Below are 23,353 nucleotides of genomic sequence, written 5' to 3'. Positions count from 1 at the left end.
CAGAGCCAGGGTCTGCAGATAACACAGGGGCAGGCCACCAGCACCGTGGGTGACGGAACGATGACTGGACTGTGACGTGACTGAGTTGGACAGAAATTGACGTGCTAACAGCATCAGAATGCGGGCACACTGAACGGCGTAAGAAAACGGTACTGAGCCGCAAGTCTCAGGGTTTTGCAGACTCAGGGCGTTAAGGAGCAGTCGGTACAGAGTCCAGAACAGAGGGTGACCATGAAAGAACACCAACTCGGTCTGGGGTGCCTTACGGCGGCCTGAGGCTTGCTGACGTTGCGGATCTGTGCCGCGGCCATCAGGGAGAGGAAGACAGGCTGGCGTAGGGCTTTAGTGCCCGGGGAGGGGGTCTCCATCAGGAAAGGAGAGGAACGGAAGATCTCCGTCCATCAGTCTGGTGCAAAAGCCAGCAAGCTGACAAAGAACCCTGAGAGTGACCAGTGACTGTTGAGCTTCGGGACATCTTTAAAACGCAGATGCCTCACGTGGATGCCTCGTCCACCTGCAGCCCAGTAAGGGGCCTAGAATGAGACGTAGAAGCTTATGAGTAGCCCGGAAAGCTGTCCTAAAGCCCGCGCAGGGAGGCAGAGGCCCTAGTCCTCAGAAGAGCCCTGATGAGCGCTAGGTGCTTGCCTTGACTGCTCGGTTCTCTGCTCAGGAGAGGGGGGGCGAACAGGTGGGGCCGGGCCTCCGACAGCAGCAGGAAGTGGACGTTGACAGCAAGGAGGCACAAATACATAAAAGCCAGAAGCAGAAAGTTGTCTGGCACAGACCCCAGCCGGGCACCAGCAGAGCCCTGGGCCCGGACCTGCAGCTCAAAGGACACGGAGAATTGTCTGCTTAATAGCAGAGAATGTATTCCGCTTCTTTAACCAGAAAAAAATTTCTTGGGCAGCTAATCAGAAGAACAGATTCCATATATTTGTGGGGGCCTTTCCTATCCCAATCCTATTTTTTAGAGAGTCTAAAAATGCACGTGCTGTTAGCAAACTTTCGAATTGGGTAACGTTCCCCCATTTCCTTCTTAAGGGACCTTGGTTCTTCCCAGTTTCAGATTTCTGTTATTCGCACACGGCTCCCTTTGTATTTAACACACATGGTGGTGTGCTGCGCCCAGTTCTCCATTCTCCACTCCGCTCCACTTCCTTGTTCTGTCTTAGTGATGATATGGTGTCTTTTCCTGTCAAGCCTGGTTGCTGTGGATAAAAGGTCAAGTGCCCTTTCCGGCCTGTGTACTCTCCATGAGGGCCCATTCATACCTTTCCCTGTTACCATATTGGATTGTTAGGAGTTTTCTGGAGGCGGGAGGTCACACCCTTGTTTCTCGTGGGTGTGGGTGTATTGTAGATATATCCCCAGGTGGTTCATTTCTTGCCTTTTTATTTTTATTCACTGCAGGACTTCTAGAACATTCTTCTGTAGCCATTTCTCTCTTCATGTTCTGGCTTCTGGGTTTAGGAAGGATTCACCCTTCTCTCGACTCTTCTTCTCCCATGGATTCATATATTTTAAAATAAATTGCCCCTTTCCTTTTTACCAGTTCACTTTTTTCCCATCTGATATTTGTTTTGGAACTAAGAGTGAAGAAGAATCCAGCTCTTTCTTCCCCCAGCTGTCAAGCCGTTCCAAAACTATTTACTTAAAAAAATCCATCTTTTCCCTGTTGATTTGAGACACCAGCTTAGTTACCAAATTCCCCCATCCACTTGCCAGCCCCTGCTTTTCAAAATGCAGACTCAACTCGCCAGAGTTCACGGCCAGCCTTGAGACGCTGTGTTTTTTTCAGATCCCCTTTAAGCCACTCCCCTGCCTCTCTGCCAGGTGAGTCCAGCTTTTGGGGGCGTACATCGTGGGGGTTTTGCCACCTCCTCTCCTTTTCCTCAAAGCTTCTGCGACACATCATGACCTTCTTCCTATTCTGGAGTAAGCTGTTCCCCACCTGGCAGGAAAACCGCACAGGTAACACAGGGCACATGCACTTGATGTTATTGGTGACATCTTTGCGTGGTGCAAAAAAAAAAAAAAAAACCATTTCATCAAAGAAAATTGATTATCTGATCAATTAGAACCTTAAAGCTTTGAAGCCTGACTTGCGGCAGGTAAAACTTAACATTGCCACAAGAGGTCGCTCTTGGATTGCCTTTGAAGCTCAATTGGGTCCACAGCTAAGGAAAAAGAAACCTCAGTAGGTAACACACCACCATTGAGATTAGTCCGCATTCACACGAAACTGGTGTGGGGAAGTTGGTGAAACGAAATAATTGAGATGGGGGGGGGGGCGGGAGGGAGAATGTAAACACGGTTTAGAAGAAACGGAAATGAAACTGTATATCACTTTTGTTCTAGCTTTTTCTGCCTAAGATATCTGCGTGATACGTTGTCTCAACGTCATTTGTTAGGAATAAGTCTTAACTGTCACTTACAGGGGAAAAGAAGGGTTGTAGCCAAATGCCTCACCGATCAGCCTGGCCTGCCATCTTGCCTTTCTCTTACCCCCCATGCCATTCTGAGGGGATGACTTCAGTGCATTTGCCATAGATAAGTAGAGACACTCCTGCTGTACTAATCTCAAGGCCTCGAGGGCAGTGAAATCCGTTTTCATAAGCCGAAGTGTTGACATGGATTTGTGAGCCCACTGGCTACACCGCAGTCTGAATAACTTGATTTTAATTGTGCCTGTAATTTTTTTTTCACATACACTGTGTTTTCATGCTGTTAAACACGTTGCTTTTTTTTTTTTTTTTTTTTAGTTTTTATTTGAATTCCAGTTAGTTAACATATAGTGTCATGTTAGTNATTCCAGTTAGTTAACATATAGTGTCATGTTAGTTTCAGGACTACAGCTTAGTATTTCAACACACGCCTGTGGTTTCTTTTTTAAAGTTTATTTATTTATTTTGAGAGAGAGTGTGCGCGTGTGCACAAGTGGGGGAGGGTCAGAAGGAGAGGCAGAATCCCAAGCAGGCTCTACACCATCAGCACAGAGCCTGATGAGGGGCTCAAACTCCAGACCCATGAGATCCTGACCTGGGTTGAGAATAAGAGTCGGTCGCTTAACTGATTGTGTCACCCAGGTGCCCCCATGCCTGTTTGTTTATTTGAGAGAGAGAGAGAGCACAAGCAGGGGAGGGGCAGAGAGGGGGGGGGGAGACACAGAATCCGAAGCAGGCTCCAGGCTCCGAGCTGTCATCACAGAGCCCGAGGCGGGCCTCAAACCCACGAATTGTGAGATCATGACCTGAGCCGAAGTCAGACGCTCAAGTGAGTGAGCCACCCAGGTGCTCTTAGAGCTTTTTTCATATTGACAGTATTTAACTTGTCTGTCTGTCTGGGAATAGAGTCACCTCAATTGCAGACAGGCTGAATGTGGAATTTGCCTTGATTCACAAAGAGAGGAAGAAAGCTAATGAAGTGGACCGGATGGTTCTGGTGGGCGACGTGAAGGACCGCGTGGCCATCCTCGTGGACGACATGGCTGATACGTGTGGCACCATCTGCCACGCTGCGGACAAGTAAGAGGGACGGTTTGGGCCGGCGTGAGAATGTCTCGTTAAGAAAGGAAAAATGGCAGCTCTTAGAAACATTGGACCTGTTTCTTCTAATTCTTGCTGGTGGCTTGGGGGTGGCCTTTCAACCCAAAAGATGTTCTAGGCTCATTTATTGCCTTTTTTCTTGGTGGAAAAAACCCACAAAACTACGGGCCTTTATTGCCTGTTTTTCATTTTTAAAGATGAGCTTTCAGTGTATTTAAAAAAAAATTTTTTTTTTCTGAGACAGCAAGAGAGCGTGAGTGGGGGAGGGTCAGAGAGAGAGGGAGATACAGAAACTAAAATGGGCTCCAGACTCTGAGCTGGCTGTCAGCACAAAGCCCGACTTGGGGCTCGAATCCACGAACTGTGAGATCATGACCTGAGCCGAAGTCGGACACTTAACCGACTGAGCCACCCAGGCGCCCCTCAGTGTATTTGAAAAAGGGTCCGAGAAAGTGCTGCACCTAAAACTGAGCACAGAAGAAAAGAGACCATCTCACGGGCGTCCTTGGGGCTTGGCTCCCTTCTGTTCTGCCTTCACTCCAGCCTCCTCAGGCTCCTGAAGGACCGAGAGCGAGGCTGTGGGGAGTGCCCCCCCCTCCCCCCCCCCCGCCCAGCTGAGCTGTGCGTGGCCTCGAGCGCTTGGAGTATAGCCAGCGTGCACACCGGGTCCCAAAGACGGAGTCTATGCAGTCTGTCTCAGTAATTGCTTTATAGTGACAAGTGTCAAAATGGTGGTATTCTGGCTTGATTCATTTCCACCTGTGGTTCTTAACCAAGGGCATCTTTGCTCTCCGGGGGACATTTGACAGTGTCTGCGGACATTTTTGGTCGTCACAACTGAGGGGAGGGCGTTGCTTCTGGGTAGAGGCCAGGGATGCTGCTCGATGAAGAATCGTGTGGGTCCGAGGCCGGTACATGCCTTAAAAGATTCTTTTCTAGGGGCGCCTGGGTGGCTTAGTCGGTTAAGCATCTGACTTTCGCTTAGGTCATGATCTCGCGGTTCGTGGGTTCGAGCCCCGCGTCAGGCTCTGTGCTGACTGCCAGCTCAGAGTCTGGAGCCTGTTTCGGAGTCTGTGGCTCCCTCTCTCTCTGACCCTCCCCTGTTCACGCTGTCTCTCTCTCTCTCTCTCTCTCTCTCCTAGAAATAAATAAATTTAAAAAAAAAATTCTTTACTAGGCAAATACACGTGAGTAAAAATCGTTTTCGGTTTTTCTTTGTGGAACGCACCTTTTGGCTTTTTGGACTTTTGTTTTTGTTTTTTGAGAAGGAGAGAGAGAGAGAGAGCTCGGACAAGCAGGAGGAGGGGCAGAGAGAGAGAGGGAGAAAGAGAATCTCAAGCAGGCTCCGTACCCAGCGTGGAACCCAATGTAGCTTGATCCCACCAACTGTGAGATCGTGACCTGAGCCGAAATCAAGAGTCGGATGTGTAACCGAATGAGCCGCCCGGGAGCCCCACACTTTGTGCTTCTTAACTCACCCTCAGGGAAGAACGTTTCAGGAATATCTGTGGACACTTCACTTTTCTGTTTTCTGTTCTACAGGCTACTCTCAGCGGGAGCCACCAAAGTTTATGCTATCCTTACACACGGGATCTTCTCCGGGCCAGCTATTTCCAGAATAAATAATGCCGCCTTTGAGGCTGTTGTGGTCACAAACACCATTCCGCAAGAGGACAAAATGCGACACTGTCCCAAGATTCAGGTACTTCTACAGTGTAGGCAGAACCAAGCCGCGAGGACCCTATCTCCGATCCCCAAAAATAAGTTAGAGTCTTCCACGTGTGACACTGTGCTAAGGGACAGGCGGCCCAGGTTGGGGTGTAACACAGGGCATGATTCACGCAAGGTCTGAGAGAGGCTGGGTTCAAAGTTAGAAGTAGTCCGTTCACACTAGAAAAGCAGTAAAAAAAAAAAAAACAGGCTGTGCCAGAGCTAAACAGAATTACCATTTGAACCAGTAAGTCCTCTTCTAGGTCTGTAGCCCCGCACTTGAAAATGGGTGTTCAGACCACAGACCAAAACGTATACACATGTGCACATAACTGTGCTGTTCGCAGTAGCCAAAAGGTGGAAATAGCCAAATAAATATCTGTCCACGGGGGCATGGACAACCAAGGTGGGGAAATCCATGGTGGTGAAACACAACATCCCACTTGGTGGTGAAAGCAACCAGACCCTGAAGGGCACATGTATGATCTCGCCTCTCTGAGGGACCCCAAGCAGAAATGGGTGGTGGGCACCAAGGACCGAGGATGGGGTGGGGATGGGGATGTCGTGTTTACTGGGGACAGTTTCTGTTTGGGATGCTGAAAACGGTTTGGAAATGGATAACAACCATGGCTGCACAACATCGTGAATGCAATTAAAGCCACTGAATTGTATGGTGAAAATGGCGATTTTTAGGTTATACGTATTTTACCACAATTTTTTTAATGTTTATTTTTGAGAGAGAGAGAGAGAGAGAGAGAGAGAATGAGCGGGGGAGGGGTGGAGAGAGGGAGGGAGACACAGAATTCAAAGCAGGTTCCAGGCTCTGAGCTGTCAGCACAGAGCCGGAGGCGGGGCTCGAACCCACGAACTGTGAGATCATGACCTGAGCCCAAGTTGGACACTTAACTGACTGAGCCACTCAGGCGCCCCCACAATTTTTAAAAAACGGAGATAAAAACCGCACAGCGTGCTAAGGATCTTTAGAGCTTCCCTCCTTCCCGCCCTTCCTGACTTCGGTTGCCAGCAGAGAATTGGTGTGACAGTCATGTTATACCAACTGCCCTGAGCTAGGTTGAAAGGATTCGAGTCCCCATTTTGGTTGTGTGTCGCAGTGAATGTTGGCCAAGTCATTTCATCGCCAAAAGCCTCCATTCCACCATTAGAACACGAAAGTGGATCCGGTGACCCGCTTCATGATTACCAATCCATCGGAGAGTGACACGGTTCGTTTGGCACAAGGGGGATCCATTTGAAAATGGTCAGAATAGTTTGGCCGTAGATTTCCATGCCTGCCCGGCAGTGTCGACAAACTACGGCCCGCAGGCCCAATCTGACCCACCATCTGTTTTGTAACTAATGTTTTGTTGGGTCGCACCTGCGCTTACTCATCTGCGTGTGGTCCGTGGCTGTTGGTGCGCTGCAGTGACTGAGTTCAGGCTGGCGCACAAAGCTGCAAATATTTACCATTGGGCCCTTTACCGAGTGCCGACCCCTGAGTTAGGTAGGTGATCACAACTCTGTGTCAGTACTTTGAAGATAGACCCCAACTGTCTGTCTCTCAAAAGAAATAGATGTAGAAGATTTTGATAGTAGCACATCTCTGTGGGCTGGAGAAATCATCCCTGCATAAAATCGGGCTTTTATGTTGTTAATTAAATAAGACTGAGATGCCCCCCTGTCCTCTCCCCTTTTCTGTTGGCGTTTAGGTCATTGATATCTCGATGATCTTGGCTGAGGCGATCCGAAGAACACACAACGGTGAATCTGTGTCTTACCTCTTCAGCCACGTCCCGCTATAGATCCCGGATGTGGAGCGCAGAGTCGGCCCGCTCTGGCCGCTGGCTTGTGTGCATTTGTCTGACTTTTTAGTTTTAGGACTCAGCAATGATAGGGTAATGCAAAAAGCATTCGATCTGTGTGTACTGCAGGAGTCATGGTTTTCCCCTTCTCAAGCTCAAGACCATTTATTTCTAGTTTGGGGGGAGGGTGGTGGTGATTTCATCTTTTTAAGCGAACTGTCATTAATGAACTTTGTTTCATCATCCTGACTCGTTCTGGTAGGTGCCTTTTTCTTTGTTGTTTTATTTTCTTCAGTATTTTGAGGCCACAACTTTCGAGTATATATAATTCCACTGTGGAAGTTCATAGTTTATATATTTTGAGGTTGCCAAAGGTGACTTCGGATTAAAGCCTTCTGTGTAAATATTGATAATGCCTATGGACATTTGGGTAAAACCCTGTATACGAAATTAGCCTTTTACTTCTGAGTGAAGCTTCGAAAACTTACAATACCCTGAATTTTGATTTTTTTAAGGAACCAGATTTCAAATAAGCCACTGTGGTTTTCGTGCTTAATTTGACCAAATTTTATGTAGCTTAAGATGGCCACTGACACGTTTACGTTCTGATAAACATTAGCCATGTCAGGGGCAGTGTAGTTCTATATCTTCTTTGTTACGGCCACTTCTGGAAATCATGTTACAATGATCACTTACCCACAGTGTCATCTTCTAAAACTCCACGATTGGTGTTTGGCAATAGATCTGATTGATAAAGCATCTGGAGATAGACCAGACCCCGTGGGCTGACTGGTGGCACTGATGCTGTGCTGTGGCCATCCCAGGGGGACATCTCTTTGAGCAGCTCCTCCCGTCCTGCTGTCCTATTTTACGGCCTATTTTTAGCTCTAGCTTTTACTTTGCCTTTTTTCCGGCAATTTCATGGTGTGGGTGTCCACCAAACCACGGACTCCCCGAGGCCCCCTCAAATGTACTAGTCCGATCGTTATTTTGCTTTTAACATCACAAAAGGGAGCATTTTTGCAACACCCACCAAGTGCACATTTAAACATTCCATCCTTCACTTTACTTTCCGATTCCCGATTCCCGTTGCCTTTTATAATCAAAAGTAGCAAGTTAGACAACTGATTATCTTAACCGAAACTGTTAAACGAGAAGCATGGGTAAGAAAGGCCTACGAAAAAAGTGAGCATTAATGGCTCCATTAAGCTAATGTAGAAGTGGTGGCCCAACAGTGAAGCTGGAGGCAAAGATTGCTCTGTCCATGGGATGGCCCTTGACATTCTTCTCCGAGAGGCGCCTGCCCTTGGCCGATGGCAGGCGTCGACTCTCTATGAGTTTTGTGAGATGCACATTGGTGCGCAACCACCTGAATTTCTCAGCCCCAAAAGAAGAGATTCTGCCTCAGAGACAAAGCCCAGGGAGTAGTAACAGTGTCTCCTTCTGCTGAATCTTAAAGCTCAAAGAGAGGAAAGCCTCCGCTCTAAATTCTGCAGGTGGGAGAGTCAAATCGTTAAGTCATTAACAGACTTGAACAGCGATCTTTAAGCTTTCAGACTTCCCTACGGCAGAGGTCAAAGTCTACAAGGATCATTTGGGTCATTGCATTTTGCTGTACCTTAAAATGGCTTTTGAGAAATAATGGTAGTATAGCCCAGTAGAGTCAGCCGGGTAGTGCAGATTGACTCTGTCTAGGAAGGGTTGACCTGAGATCTGGAAAAAGCCTGTTTAGACGTATGTGACTTTTACTTTCAATAAATGAGTGCTGTCTCTTTCTGGGAATTTCTACGCACATTAACTAATTAGGCTAGATTTGGCCATACCCAGTGGCAATGTAGTCCTTAACTGTTGGATGGTTTCAGTTCAAGAAGGATGACGAAGGTGACTTCAGGAGTGGCCCAATCCCAGAACTCGGGTCTCCCTTGCTGCTTGCGTGGAACCATTGGAGTGATGATGAATTGAAGTGATGAATGAGTGAGCCAAGTAGATTGGTTCTGTCCAACTCTGCTGAATGGGGCTGGACTCCCATCCATCGAGCCGAAGGGGGAGCCAGAGAAATACAGATACACCAAAGCTGCTCATCCTCCAACTAAAATTATATTAATCAACTTACGGATGCTCATAGTAGAACTTGCCTTTGTTAGATGTCAACTAGATTCAAGACTATATCATTTGCAGCGCTTATGTTTGTTTAAAACATAGGATTTTAAGATTGTCCAACACTGTACTAAAACACATCAATAAAATCATGCTACTACTTTCTACGATAGTTTGTATCATCATTGCGGAGTGCTGTGTTTGAACGAGGGATGTGTTTTGATGGGGGTACCTCCACATGTTTGCTACTTCATGATGATAGCCTGCCATCTAAAAGTACAGTGAAGCCAGAAGTTCGGTGAAGTCAGTTCGTCTCCATGTTGAAGGTATTTCTTTCAGGGGTGACTGGCAGTCTCGTTCCAGGGTTTAACAGCTGTGCCGCATAAGGCATCCAAGTTGATAATTCTAGACGTTGCTTGTAAAATTGGAGATTGCCCAGTGTGCTTACACGTTAAAGTAGTAATGTTCAATGTCCATAGATCGGAGCCCCATAGAGGCTTTTCATGTGCTTTGATTTGAGTAGTTTCCTGCTCCCATAAAGCAACTACCTATTCAGTGATGCTTTTAAGTTACTCGCATGGGGAAAGCACATTTATAATGATGTTCTCCCACTAAAGCTGAGTCTCAAAGTGTGGATGATGCTGAGAGTGACAACATTTTGTCTGGAAAGTTTCAGTAAAATATAAAGAGCTGAAACCAAATCGGCTGGAGCAGATCATAGCTTAAGGCACATGGTGGAATATACTAGAAAGGAGGAAGAAAATGGAGAGGTGGACACTCCAAAAACTCTTCACCAACTTTACGATCACACCTAATAATGCTGCCACACCTCTTCAGTTCGTGTGACAGACCTCCAAAATCCAGCTCAGCTGCAGGGAGGACAGGCTAAGGAGGAAATTCTAACAGCTTCGGAAGATCACATCAGGCTGGGGAGAACAGAAAGGGCTTTGTGAAGGGACTGCCATTATAGATGATAATTCGTGGTGGAATTTTCCAAAGCCAGATGGCTGTGTTTCAGCAGGGACTGAAGCAGGATAGCATCGGGCGTTTGCTACACGACATGTGTGAGTGAGGGTGGCCAATGAAGATGGGAAGCCGAGCGCTGAAGCGTATCCCTGGATCCGTATCCCTGGATCCGTCGTGTATATTGTACAGAGAAGTCAACGGAACCCTCCTTTTCACTACAGATCTTTACCTTACTGATTTATTTCCCTTTATTTCGGGAACACATCTCTCCACCTTTCCCTTGCCCTTGCTTCCCAAAGCTGCGTTCTAAATTGGTTTGCTGTACCGCAGTCTCCGAGCTCTATTTTCTCTTCAGAAAGCATGTGGTGTTCGGAAACAGACTTCACCACTTAGTAGAGTTAAAACAACAACAAAAGCTCTTTGGGAGAGTACTTAACTTCCCTTGTGCCTCAGTCTCCGAAGACATGAAATGGGACAATAGCACCTCTCCTACGGATGGGATGAAGATTAAATAAGATCTCTGAGATGCTTAGAAGTGATTGCTTTGTACATTTATTTCAACTTGTAGAGCAGGCATCTTAAGTGTCCCTTCAAAAGAATGTAAGTAGATGGGAAGAAACAAGACTTTCATGCATTTTCCAGCTGCAAAGCCACGTGCCTGTGATCTGGTCATAAGCGTGATCGCCTCACCCAAGGGTACACTGTCCTGGCATGTGTCTGTCTCTGTCAATGGTAGCATTAGGTGGTAACAAATGGTTGCATGTTAAAAGTACTTCCAGTGGCTGTAGAGGTGATGGAAGAATGCCATATATTCTTCAGTTGAGGCCATTCACAACAACCTCATTCGATTCACCTCCTCAGCATAAAGACAACCCAACGTGGTGTCCAATATAAGCAGTAAGTGCATGGGGCACACGAGTGGCTCAGTTGGTCGAGGGTCTGACTTGATTTCAGCTCAGGTCAATGATCCCAGAGTCGCAAGATTGAGCCCTGGGTCCAGCTCCTCGCTGAGCATGGGGCCTGCTTAAGATTCTCTCTCTCTCTCTCTCTCTCTCTCTCTCTCTCTATCTCTCTCTCTCTCTCTCTCAAAACAAATAACAAAACAGTAAGGGCAGTTTACACATTTTTTTCCCCAGCTAAGGATTTACTGGTGTAAATGCCACCATATAAAAACATAAGTTATGGAAAACAGCATGTGCCTTCCCCAGCCCAGACCCTAAGACCCTCTTCTGAGGGGGGAAGGAGGGGAAGGGAGAGCCCCAAAACTGCCTAAGAACGCCGCAGCCCCTGGGCCCGTGCAGGGCTGGTTTGGCCCAGGTGGGAGAAGGCAGACGCCTCCGCTGCATCCGGTAGTGGAGAAGGATGGCTCACACAGCTGGCCCTTGAAGTTCAGGTCATGATTATTGGCGTTGAGCCGCGGGCCAATGGTGCCAAAGATCTTGCCCACCTTCACCATCAGGTAGCCATCCAGGTAGTGCCTTGTCTGTTCCTAGAGCAGGTACCAGGACTTGGGGCCGGTGGCGAAGCCCATCCTCTTATAGCAGAATGAACCAGTGTGGAAATAGACTACCAGGGCATGCACGTGGTCATTCCGCTTCACTTGTAGGCAGAAGGGAGAGGTGAAGGTCAGGTCTGCCACCTTGACAGTGTGGGTGACCACTGCCACCAGGGCTCCCTAATGGCCACGCCTTTGACGCAAGCATGTGAAGGCCGTATACGTTCTCCCACCAGTGAGTCTTGTAGTCTTTGTACTGTCGATCTTCAGTGGTCGTCACGTACCATGTGGCTCAGTCTGGGAAGGTGAGGCTGTCAGGTGCCAGCCACTTGTCTCGGGCATAGGGCACAATGGGGAGCACTGACTGTTAGAAGAAGCAGTAGTCCATCCACTCGCTGATTATGATGTCCACCTTCTCCACTTGAAGCTCTACCTCCTCCACCTTCCCCTTGACCATGGTCACCACATGCTCTAACTTGTGAACTTTGATGATTTTCACCACATAATCAGAGATGCCACCACACTTGACCCCAGTGACCCTGCAGGCTCCAGCCTTGGACACAAACGTACAAAGGATCCCTGTGCCAGAGCCTGCGTTCCAGCACCACCTTGTCCTTGAAGAGATGTCAGATGTGAAACAAGGAGTTTTGGTACGTGAAGGTGCCCACCTTGTCTTTTAGCATCTCCTCGCAAATGCCGAAGGAAGGGTAGGAATCAAGATAGTGATCTTTGGACGTCATGTCCTCAACATTGGGCTTCTCGCTGCTTTCTGCCTGCCCCCAGGAGACCTCTGTGATGCAGTTTGTGGCCTTGGCTGCCACCATCTTCACCCTCACCTACTCCTCCTTCTGCTGATGAGCCCCCTCCCCACTCAGTTTACACTGTTCCTTTTTTTTTAAATGTTTTTTAAAATTTATTTTTGAGAGAGTGCAAGCAGGGGAGGGGCCGAGAGAGGGCAACAGAGTATCGAATGCAGGCTCTGTGCTGACAGCAGCGAGCCCAATGTGGGGCTCAAACTCACGAACCATGCTATCATGACCTGAGCCGAAATCAGACACTCAATCGACTGAGCCACCCAGGCACCCCTGCTCTGTTCTAATGGTGGAGTCCTGTGGCCAAAAGAAAAACCAGCAGAAGCTATTTTACGTTTTTAAATTTTTTTCTATTTTCCATTTTAAAAGAGCGATAAAAAGAGACTGGGAAAGCAAAAGATAGCATGCGGTGGACAGTATCCTAAATTGGGAGTGTGGCAACCTAGAGTCTGGATCCTGAAATGCCACTTGCAAGCTGTGTGACCTTGGGAAAATGTCTACACCACTCTGCGGCTGAGTCTCTCTGCAAAAATGAGAGGGTGGATGATTGCTGAAGTCTCCCGCAGTTTTAATAGACTATGCTATCCATTCTAGATTGAGTTGGAATATCTAATAACCAAAGGTTGTGGTTCCAAACAGCCAAAGATGGTCCCATCCCCATCAGGTGAACCCCTTGGCTTGCCTGGAACTTTCTCCATTTTAACACTGAAAGCCCTGCATTCCAGAAAACCCCTCAGTCCTGAGCAGACCAGGATGCTTGGTCTTCCTCCTTCTGTCTTATAAGGTAGATGGTTCTGGATCCCTAGCACTGCCATAGCTAAGGTATCCCACGGGCATGGCTCTGATTTCATCCCAGCTGCAACGCAAAGCAGGCTATGTGCCAAGCCCAGCAATGTGCCAGTGAGTGATCTCTGGCATCACGGTTCTTATTAAATACGTTGCCACTGAACTGGAGAAGCCGAAGACTTGTAGTCACGAACAAAGGAGGAAATAGGGAGACACTTGGAGAAAATGCATTGGAGACCTGGCTTGACTGCCGGTCCTTCAGCACAGCCGCCCTCAGTGCCATTTTAAGTGGTCTTCAGAGACCCCGGGGGCACAGTCCAAGCAGAAGACAGAGTGTCCGAACATTCGTCAATGGACATGGCCCTTCTGAGCACTGAGGAGGGATCAGAGATCTGTGAGCACCTGGCTGTGTCCGAAGATGTAGACTTCTCTGATTGTCCCTAGACAAGGGAGCATTAGACTCAGTATGTTTTTGTACTGACACCAAGACCATGAATCACAGAAAAAAATTAAGGACTAAAACTGAATTTGTGTTATTCTTTAAAATCATTAGGGTGATATGTTGGGGGCACATTTTGATGCATATTTGCTATAGAATGAACTCAGGATATACCACTGACATGTACTCACTCATCTGAGCGACCAAGGAACAAACCCTAAATTTCTTTGAGCCTCAGAATAGTCTCTGTCTAGGACCAGGGCAGCTGAGCAGTCTCCTAAGGTATTAGGCTGCTTTATTGTTTTAGGGACGCCTGGGTGGCTCAGTCGGTTGAGTGTCTGACTCTTGATTTCAGCTTAGGGCATGATCTCCTTGTTCATGGGTTCAAGCCCCGAGTAGGGCTCTGAGCTGACATTGCAGACCCTCCTTGGGGTTCTGTCTTCCTCTCTACCTCTCCCCTGCTCATTCTCTCTCTCAAATAAATAAATAAACTTAAAAATATATTATTGTTTTAATAGCCATGTCTAGTGTGCTTCTGCTGTTAAGCATTTTTTCCCCTACAATGACTAGCTTCTTCTGCTTATCACATATTTTCCTCAGAGCCAATTTTATCTGCAAGAAGTGTCTTAAGGTCCCTGATGGAGGCATTTCAGAATGGGGCACAGAAGGCCAGAGGTGAGAAAGGAAAGCAGGGGGAGAATGGGGGTTGCCGAGGGAAGGGAGGGAAGCTGGCAGAACTGTCCAGGGCCAGCCTGTCCCTGGGCTCACACGCCTCTTCCTAGGGACACATCCCCTCTGCTCCCTCCTTTTTGTCCACCTGGCCATTTTCTTTGGCTCCCCCACAAGAATTGATGTCAGGGCTTCTCAACCTCAGCGTTATCGATATTTGGGGCCGGATCATTTTTGTGCACTATAGGATGTTTAGCAGCATCCTTGGCCTCTATCCAAGAGATGTGGGTAGTAATGCTTCCCCCCTCCCAGTCCCCACCCCACACACAGATTTGTAACAACCAAAAAAATGTCCCCAAATATTGCCACATAGTCCCTTGGCGGGGGGGGCAGGGGGGGGGGCGGGGAGAATCGTCCCTGGTTGAGAACACTGATTGTTTCTAATCAGGACCTTCTTCCTTCATCTTCTTTCCTGACATTCATTCAGGTCAGAATTCCGGAGGGGATCCGTCCTGGCTTCAGGACCAATTTTGAGTAGAAAAGCACTCTGGGACAATGGGAACAGGCAATGGCAATCATCAAAATCGAGTGGCGGTGTTTTGGCAGGACTGAAATTAACACTGATCCCCTACATCTGCCGTGAATTGGGTGAGATTTGAGTAAGTCACTACGTTACTTGCTTTGTCAGTTTTTTCTTATAGTCCCAGCCTTAGAATGGGGCACGAGGTGTGGCTTTTTGTTTTTGTTTTGTTTTAAAGTTGATTTCTTTTTGAGAGAGACAGAGATGGTGCAAGTGGGGGAAAGGCAGAGAGAGAGGGAATCCCAGGCGGGCTCTGCGCTGCCAGCACAGAGCCCGATGTGGGACTCGAACCCACGAAAACGTGAGATCATGACCTGAGCCCAAACCAAGAGTTGGCGGGCTCTTAACCGACTGAGCCACCCAGGTGCCCCCAAAGTTGTTCTCAATTTCTTGGCAGTGACAATGGCTAAAAGTATAGTAGATAACCAGACAGGTATTTGTTTTAAAACATTGTTTTGTTTCTACTTAGCGTGTTATCTTTTCCCATGTCATTCCATACTCTGTGACTTTTAGAGGCTGCATAGTTTTAAATCCAATACCCTTCACAGAATCTGAGACAACAGATCTTGACTTAAATACTAATCCCTTAACTTTTCTCTTGTATATATCACAAGTGCTAGACCATTCCTTTCAGTGCTTCCCAGTAAACCGTGGCCCTCAATGTTCATGCTTTCATGGAGTGTCCTCCGTCGTCTCTGGGCTGAGCCAACAAATAGGACGTTAGGAAGGGGGATGCAAGGAAGGACTTATTAGTACTTGCTCACTGGGGCTTGGCTCTATTGAAATGCTCCCTCTTAGGATCTAACCCTATGAAAAGAAGCCCATGCTAGCTAGCTACATGGGGAAAAAAAAAAAAGAGAGAGAGAGCCAAAGGTCACAGCCTCCCGACCTTCCCCACTGGCTCACCAGCCATGTGAGCAAAGCCATCTGACTGCAGTCTCATGAGAGATCCCAGTTGAGACAACAAAATTAGCCTAGCAAATCTTTAGAATCATAAACTCAAAAAGGACGTTTTGTTGTTCTCTGGTCAAATCGGCAGGATTCTGGCTGATCCGATGATGACTCGAAGGCAGAACATGGGCGGCAGAGTCACAACACATGAATTGTAACCCAGTTTCGCATATTACTAGATGTACGAGTTCTTTGGGTATCAGTTTCCTTGTGGGCAAATTGGGTTTTAACAACAGCTACCTCGCAGGTGTGTTATTCTCAAGCGTTGTGAATGATGGTGCTTCTAAGTCAACGGCCTCATCAATTGGATGAAGGAATGTATAGATGGGAGTTAGCATTTTTACGAGATAGCCCTGTCCCTCAAATCCCAAGCAAGTGACTTTCCACTGTGCCTCGCTACTAATGAATCCATTAGTGGGTCTGTGGAAACCAGTGAGCGAGATAGACCAACGTTAATGTCCGCTTTGGTGAAACTGCTTCTGATTTTCCGAGGCAGCAGACAGAACTGCTTGGAGATCCGTTACTTCCATGAATAGCCTTTTCTCTTTTTAACCACATCATCTACTCCATTATTTGCATCCGGGGCCTTTTTTCAAAACATCTGACCCTTTAGACTCATCTGGTGAACTCTAATACATACATGGGGATTCGAGTTCAAAAGCGAAAAAAGGGTTTTGTTATATGAATTTGCATTTCCTGTCAGGGAGGTCTTCAGAACACTTTCATTTCAAGGTGAAATGAAACTTAGAGGACTAAGCAGAGAGGCATTACATACCTCAGTTTTGGGGGGGCGGTGGTGAGAAACAAAAACCAAGGTTAATTATGATATTGGGGATTTACAATGCTAAAAACCTACGGGATACAAAGGAATGTAGGTTGTGTTCTATTTCCGCGTCTCACTTATGTAGGGCAGGCTCACAGTGTCTGCAGATTTCTAACAGAGAATATCATTTCAAAGTGGTCATGGTTGTATCTAACTGAAGGGGTTAGAACTTCAGACCTGTTCAAAAATACCATGACGCTTGCCATGAAAGTCTGTTATTCTTTTTATCAAGCAGACCCTGACTCTCAGCATCTGAGAGGGGAGACGGCAAAAGTTTGGGGAAGCAGTGGGGTGAATGCCTTCCCCTTGTTCACATGCTTACCCGAATCAAGCAACTCGCCTAGAGAAACAGAAGACAGTTGACTGCCCCGTGATGGGAACGCAGCATTGGGTGGACCTGAGCAGTTTGTTTAATGGGCTTATTTAGGTTCCCATCAGCCTTAGGAGAGTGTGTATGAGCTATGTTTCTGCGGAACTACTTTGATGTCCCTAAACTAGGGCTGCCAGATAAAATACAGGATACCCGATTAAATTTGAATTTCAGCTAAATTAGTGTTTCAGAAAGAATTTTTTCAGAAGTAAATGTTTAGCATATGCCTGTCCCAGTTTGCTAAATTTAGCAACCCTATGCTAAACCTTCACTAGCCACCGAGGGCCTTCCCCGATCCTCTTTATTTCCACCAAAAAGGAGCAAAGGAAATGCAGTTAGACGGAGAAAACCACGTACGAGGAATCCAGCCAACGAGAGGCCTGGTCTCACGGGCTAGCTGGAAGCAGTCTGTCTTCATCATCCAGTAATTTCTCTTGAGCTAAGTCAGCTACAGGGGGGCTGGGCCGACAGTGTGGCCTCCTTCTGTGTCCTCGCTCAGCCTCTGGTAGGTGGCAGCGGCCACGATGAACTCTTCCGCAGAACATCGTTCAGAATTCAAGGTTAGCCACTGCGCTACCGCTTGTAATAGCGAAGGTCTGCAACAAGCCAGAGGCCCATGGATAGAGAGATGGCAACAGCTCTCTAGCTGTGGGAACAGGATACTCCCTATACATCCTCAGATGCAGAAGGTATAGAAGACTCTGGATGGGAAAAGCAAGAGAGGAACAAAGCAACTTCTAACGAAGTATACTGTAACCGAATCCAAGTTCGGCTGGCCATCACTCAAAAGGCCATCACTCAAGAGACACGTTTTGCCTGGAAAGGAATAGGAGGTTTATTCAGGAAGCCGGCACCTTGGGGAGAAGGCGGACTCTTGTCCAAAGGCCAACTCTGAGGTTTCTGCCTGGCTCAGGGGTTTGGAAAGGGGTTTAGGGCAGTTAATCAGCAAAGGGAGTGCACTGGCCTGCAACATTTCTTGATCTCGTGCAGACTCGATGGTGTCAGCCACACACCTTATCTCAGAGCTCAGGGATGAGCGAGGGCTGTCCTGTTCCTGTTACGTAATGGGCAGGAGGACTCCCTTCTTCCTACAAAGGGGGCCAAGGTCTACACAAAGGGAGGTTGGTAAAATCATCTGTGTGATCGAAACAAAGGAAAACATTTTGCTAAAAAAGTAGCGAGGCTAATCAGAAAGCCCACAACAGACTTGCGGGCTCCCGTGGCCTGGGAACGCTCTGGTCCTTCACTCCCCAAGGCCAGTGGTCTGCAAGTCTCTAAGAAATTAAATTCGTTGTGTTACAGATCAAGGGCCTTAGGTCAGCAAATAAAGAGTGTGTTCCCTTGAAGCAAGTTGACCCATAAGACCAGTTGGCACATGACTACAGTACCTGTGGGTAGGAAAGGAGTGGGATACGAATATAAAGAAGCTTTGGCAGGACAAATAAGGATAAACCGCAAATAACGGCTTCTTGGGGAGATGGGCTGGGCTGGCGTTGGGTGGATGGCGCGTGAGGAGCGTGGACCACCTTTTACTTGGTATCTTACCCGTGAATGGATGTGTGTAGGTGTCTGTACAGAAGAATTAACACAGCAGGCTAGAGGCTGCTGGCATCAGAAAGGCCTGGAATCTGGGAACTTGGATTTCTAGTGGGTTCTCACCATTCCCAGAATGAAGAGTGGCTCACTGCGATGGCACTGTTTTTGTAAACAATATGATTTACGTCCAACACCTGCTGTCGTTCTGGGAGTCTGGAACTTTGGTCTGTGCTAGGCAGAGGGTGCCTATGTGACCAGTGCCCCAGTAAAAACCCTCGTTGCTGCGTCTCTAATGAGTTCCCCTGGTAGACAATATTTTACATGTGCTTCGTCAACCGGTCACGGGGGGAATTAAGTGCTTCCTGTAGGATTCTGCTGGGAGAAGACTCTGGAAGCCTGTGCCCGGCTTCCTCCAGTCGTTACCCCATGGGCCTTTTCTCTTTACTGACTTTGGTTTGTGTCCTTTCCCTGTAAAGAATTACAACTGTGAGGGGCACCTGGGTGGCTTAGTTGGCTAAGTGTCTGACTCTTGGTTTTGGCTCAGGCCATGATCTCACAGTTCATGAGATCGAGCCCCATGTGGGGCTCTGTGCTAATAGTGTAGAATAGTGTAGAATCCCTGCTGGGGATTCTCTCTCTCTCTCCACATACAATGTATATTACCTATGAAAATGTAAAAAAAAAAAAGAAAGTCCTTTATATTTGCCTCAAAGCCCCATTCAGTCTATCTCCCTTCCTTCCTTTCTTGTTTTCTTTCTTCTTCTGATTTCTATACGTTGGATCTTGCCTCACGAGTATGTATTTTCTATTAAAATTAAAGAAAAACTTAAAGTCTGTTGCCTTACCTAATATATTCCCAATGAAAAGCCCCATCCCAAATATTTTCAGAGAGAGGAACGGGGCAGGGGAGGGAGAGAAGAAACCCAAAAGAAAAGAACACAGCAAATTTTGCTGCCTTGATCTCTACGGAGACAGAAAATTCTTGTAGCTTTTAAACGGCATTGCTTGTTTTTTGGTCTTGTAAAAACAAACAAACACGTTTTTTCAGCTTTTACACATTCATGTTTCAAAACCTTAGGGCTATAAAGGCTGGTCTGGGGACAAACTGGGGAAATTTGAATATAGGATCCACATGAGTGGTGTTGTGGGATTATTGTAAATTCGTTTCAGGGTCATTCTTATCTTAGGAGACACAGGCTCACGTGCTTGGGGAAAAATGTCATGTTGTTTGTAACCTTCAAATGATTCAGAAAACAAATATGTGCGTAAATACCCACTTACAAAGAAAGAAACCTGATGGGGCACGCAGGCAGCAGGCATATAGGCTACATTCTTCCCACTCCTCTGCAGAGCTGAAGGTTTTCAAGATAAAGCTGAGCAGAAAAAGAAAGATTTTATTTAAACAAACAGGCTGTTGATATGATTGAAGTTAAAGTAGAATGGTATCCTATCCATTATGAGAAAATCAATAACCACCCTGCTCCTGAATTCACCACATTAACTTAAGGAGGCCTTGGCATCTTTTTGAATAAAAAGACCCATGAACTTTCTTTACGCTCGACTACGGGACAAGTGGCACTTGACTAAACTGGTTAAACAGTTGGTGAAACGAATCAGATGACTGACTGGTCACTTCAACTGATTGATCTGTTTCACCACCTTCCTCTCAATATTAGCCTAACTGGCTGAATTGTTCTTGTCCCCATAACCACTCTCATCTTCACCCTCGTAAAGTGATTTCTTCAGCACCTGCTATGGACGGGATGCTGGGAACAATCCATCCCTAACTCTGGGCTCTGTAGACCAGCTCTGGGAGCTTGAAGATACAAATCAAAGGCCAACATCAGAAAACGTAATCAGTACGCTCAATACGGAGTATCATCATTTCTCAGGATCTCACTGTATGAAGCCTGGTCAGTCTTCACTGATCACAAAGCCTCGCGCCTCCCTTACAGATGACAGAGTAGATTTATTTTTATGTAGCCAGAGTTTTTAATGTTTCTTTTCAGACTCGGGTTGCTGTGGTTGGGTTTTTGTTTTTTTGTTGTCATCACCGTATGTGGAATGAGTTTCTCGTTTTAAGATTATAAAGATATTTCTCTATGGTTTCTTGAGGTACTTTTAATGTTCAGTGTCTTATACTTAAATTTCTGAACCATCTGGGGGCGCTGGGGGGCTCAGTCCATGGAGCGTCCAACTTTGGCTCAGGTCATGATCTCACAGTTTGTGGGTTTGAGCCCTGTGTCGGGCTCTGTGCTGACAGCTCAGAGCCTGGAGCCTGCTTCGGATTCTGTGTCTCCCTCTCTTTACCCCACCCCTCATGCTCATGCTCTCTCTCTCTGTCTCTGTCTCTTAAAAATAAACAAACATTTAAGAAAAATAAATTTTTGAACCATCTGAAATTAGTTTGGCGTAAGAACCAAGGTAGGACAGCTGTAAGAAATGAGGTAGAATAGCTTAATTTTTTCCAAACGTTAAGCCAGCTGCCCAATGTTATTTTAATAATGTTGTTTGCCATTGATGTGACTTCATTTTTTAAATATATTTTTTAATTTTTTAAAGTTGATTTATTTTGAGAGAGAGAGAGAAAGCACAAACAGGGCAGAGAGAGAGGGAGAGAGAGAATCCCAAGCAGCCTCTGCACTTTCAGCGCTGAGCCTGACATGAGCCTCAAACTCATGAGCCGTGGGATCATGACCTGAGCTGAAACCAAGAGTCAGATGCTTAAATCGGCTGAGCCACCCAGGCGCTCTGCTATTGATGTGACTTTAAACTAGTCCCATATGTGCTTTTACTTAATTCTGATATCTCCTCTCTCTCACTGATGTGCCGGTACCATTCCGCAGGTGATGGGGCATTTTAATGCATTGACACATCTGGAAGTGAAATCCTCCCTGTGTTACTTTTCCATTTAGAAATTTCGAAATTACCTGGCTCTTCCCATATGTGGTCTCGCCCCAGTCAGCTCCAGTGCCTCATTTCTGGAACAAATATTTACTGAGTGAAAGGAGATGACACTGGGGACAAACTGAGGAAATTTGAATACAAAATCAACAGGAGACGATATTATGCGATTATCATTCATTCTCCTAGGTGTCATCCTTATTTTAAGAGCTAACCCTAATCTTTGTGTTAAACCAAAATGCCCGACTGATTTCCACATTGCCTCGCTGTTTAGAGTCGATCTGGCAAGCGCCCCTTGAAATCCTGTTGGTGTGTGGTTGGGAATGCACAGCACTTATAAATCATCTCAAGCAAAATCCCCATCTTTTACAACGTTGTGGACTCTAGTCCTGACGGCCATTTTTTTCCTCTTCATTTATTTATGTCTTCTTCTCATACTCCAGGGTCCTGGCAGGAAACAGGTGGAGCACTCAAAGAAAGAAACTGATGCATTTAGCAAAGTGACCTTTGAAGGCAGCTTGGACAGGATTTGGGGACATCAGGATAGTATATAGCACTTCAGAGCAGATCTTTGCAACCCCAGGCCTACGACGGCAAGGGGAAGGAGCAATCAGTGGAATTCGGCCAGAGTGTTCCTGAGGAGAGCGTCGCCTGACTAGGGCCTCGTTAGAGACACACAGCCTTGCAAGGGGAGGGAGCCGGGGGTGTAAACACCCTGACCCCTCTCCACATCCGCCAACCCCAACCAGCAGCCTTTGGCACCAACCAGTCGGTCAAGTTCATTCAGCTCAGCCTCCTGGGACACAGAGCAGGATGGAACGGCATGCGGGGCGGACCTGGGGGCCACTGGAAAGCCGGCAGCTGGCAGGGTAGAGCGGCATAGTCTGCTGCCTTTCCACCACCTCCTTCGTTCCTAAGCGTTCGTTCTCTGTCAGTTTTCTTCCCAAGTCGTTGATGTGTGTGTTGCTGTTTTCAATGTGATCCCTCCTCCTGTGACGACTGCGTCAATTATTGTCTATGGTGAGAAATCTATTGATTTATACCTATTGTTTGCATAGCAAATGGGTTCGGTAAGAAGGTGTTTGATGTTTACTACCTGTGTAACCATCACTTATGTGGCTATGTGCATTAATTCCATTACTTGTAAAGAAATAATACTACTTTCTTTTCCTTTTGTTCTTTTCCTCATCTTCTCTATTCTTCTTTAGTATTTAATGAGATCACACACACAAAGCAGTCAAAACGGTGTCTGGCTGCTAACATTTTTATTCTGTCTAATAGCTCTTCAGCTGATCTGGGGTACCAGGGACTTTTCAGTATATTAACCCTGATCATTAACCCCATGCCAATCTGCATTTTTTGGAGTTCTCTCCAGGTCAACTAGGTGGACCCAAGAACTGTAAACCTAATTCCTGATATTCTGGCTATTTCCACAAAAGGACCCAGTGATCACTTAAGAAGGGAACAGTTCTTGTGAGGGCCCCAGTTCCAGAAACAAGGCTTTATTTATATGACACCAGACTGCAAAGGCAGCTGACCTTTTTTCCTGAAGTGAGTCAACTGGCTGGCACATCTGCCTCTCAGGGGCAGTTTAGCCCCATCTCTCAGTTCTACAGAACAGTGGTTCTCAACCTGGGGTGCCTTAGCCCCCCGGGGGATATTTCGCTACGTCTGGAGACATCTGCGGTTGTCACAACTGGGAGGGCAGTGCTACTGGCATCCGGTGAGTGTAGGTCAGGGATGCTGGTCAACATCTTACAATGCAAGAAAGAATTCTCTCACCGAGAAGGTCAACAGTACCGAGGCTGAGAAAGTCACCTATGAAAAAAGAAGGAAGGTTGGTCAAGTGGGTAGTTTGAATTTAGACGAGA

At 46.8% G+C, this 23,353-nt stretch overlaps 1 protein-coding gene and 1 pseudogene across 2 annotated transcripts in view; one reads left to right on the top strand and one right to left on the bottom strand.

Moving 5' to 3' along the window:
* PRPS2 (phosphoribosyl pyrophosphate synthetase 2) overlaps positions 1–9,318 on the top strand; it is a 43,775-nt gene extending 34,457 nt beyond the window's left edge. For both annotated transcript variants that reach the window (XM_039234245.1, XM_039234244.1), the window contains exons 5-7: positions 3,351–3,524; positions 5,088–5,247; positions 6,962–9,318. In XM_039234245.1, the coding sequence (XP_039090176.1) occupies positions 3,351–3,524; positions 5,088–5,247; positions 6,962–7,054 (427 nt within the window). In that variant the 3' untranslated portion in view covers positions 7,055–9,318. The remainder of the gene's footprint in view (positions 1–3,350; positions 3,525–5,087; positions 5,248–6,961) is intronic.
* Positions 9,319–11,333: 2,015 nt separating this feature from the next.
* LOC120233119 lies at positions 11,334–12,436 on the bottom strand (annotated as a pseudogene).
* Between the last annotated feature and the right edge of the window lie 10,917 nt (positions 12,437–23,353).

Source organism: Hyaena hyaena, unplaced genomic scaffold (genome assembly GCF_003009895.1).
Source record: "Hyaena hyaena isolate Hyena2069 unplaced genomic scaffold, ASM300989v1 scaffold_85, whole genome shotgun sequence".
Classification (NCBI taxonomy): domain Eukaryota; kingdom Metazoa; phylum Chordata; class Mammalia; order Carnivora; family Hyaenidae; genus Hyaena; species Hyaena hyaena.
Note: the sequence above shows the minus strand (reverse complement) of the source record. Positions and strands in the feature narration are given on the sequence as shown.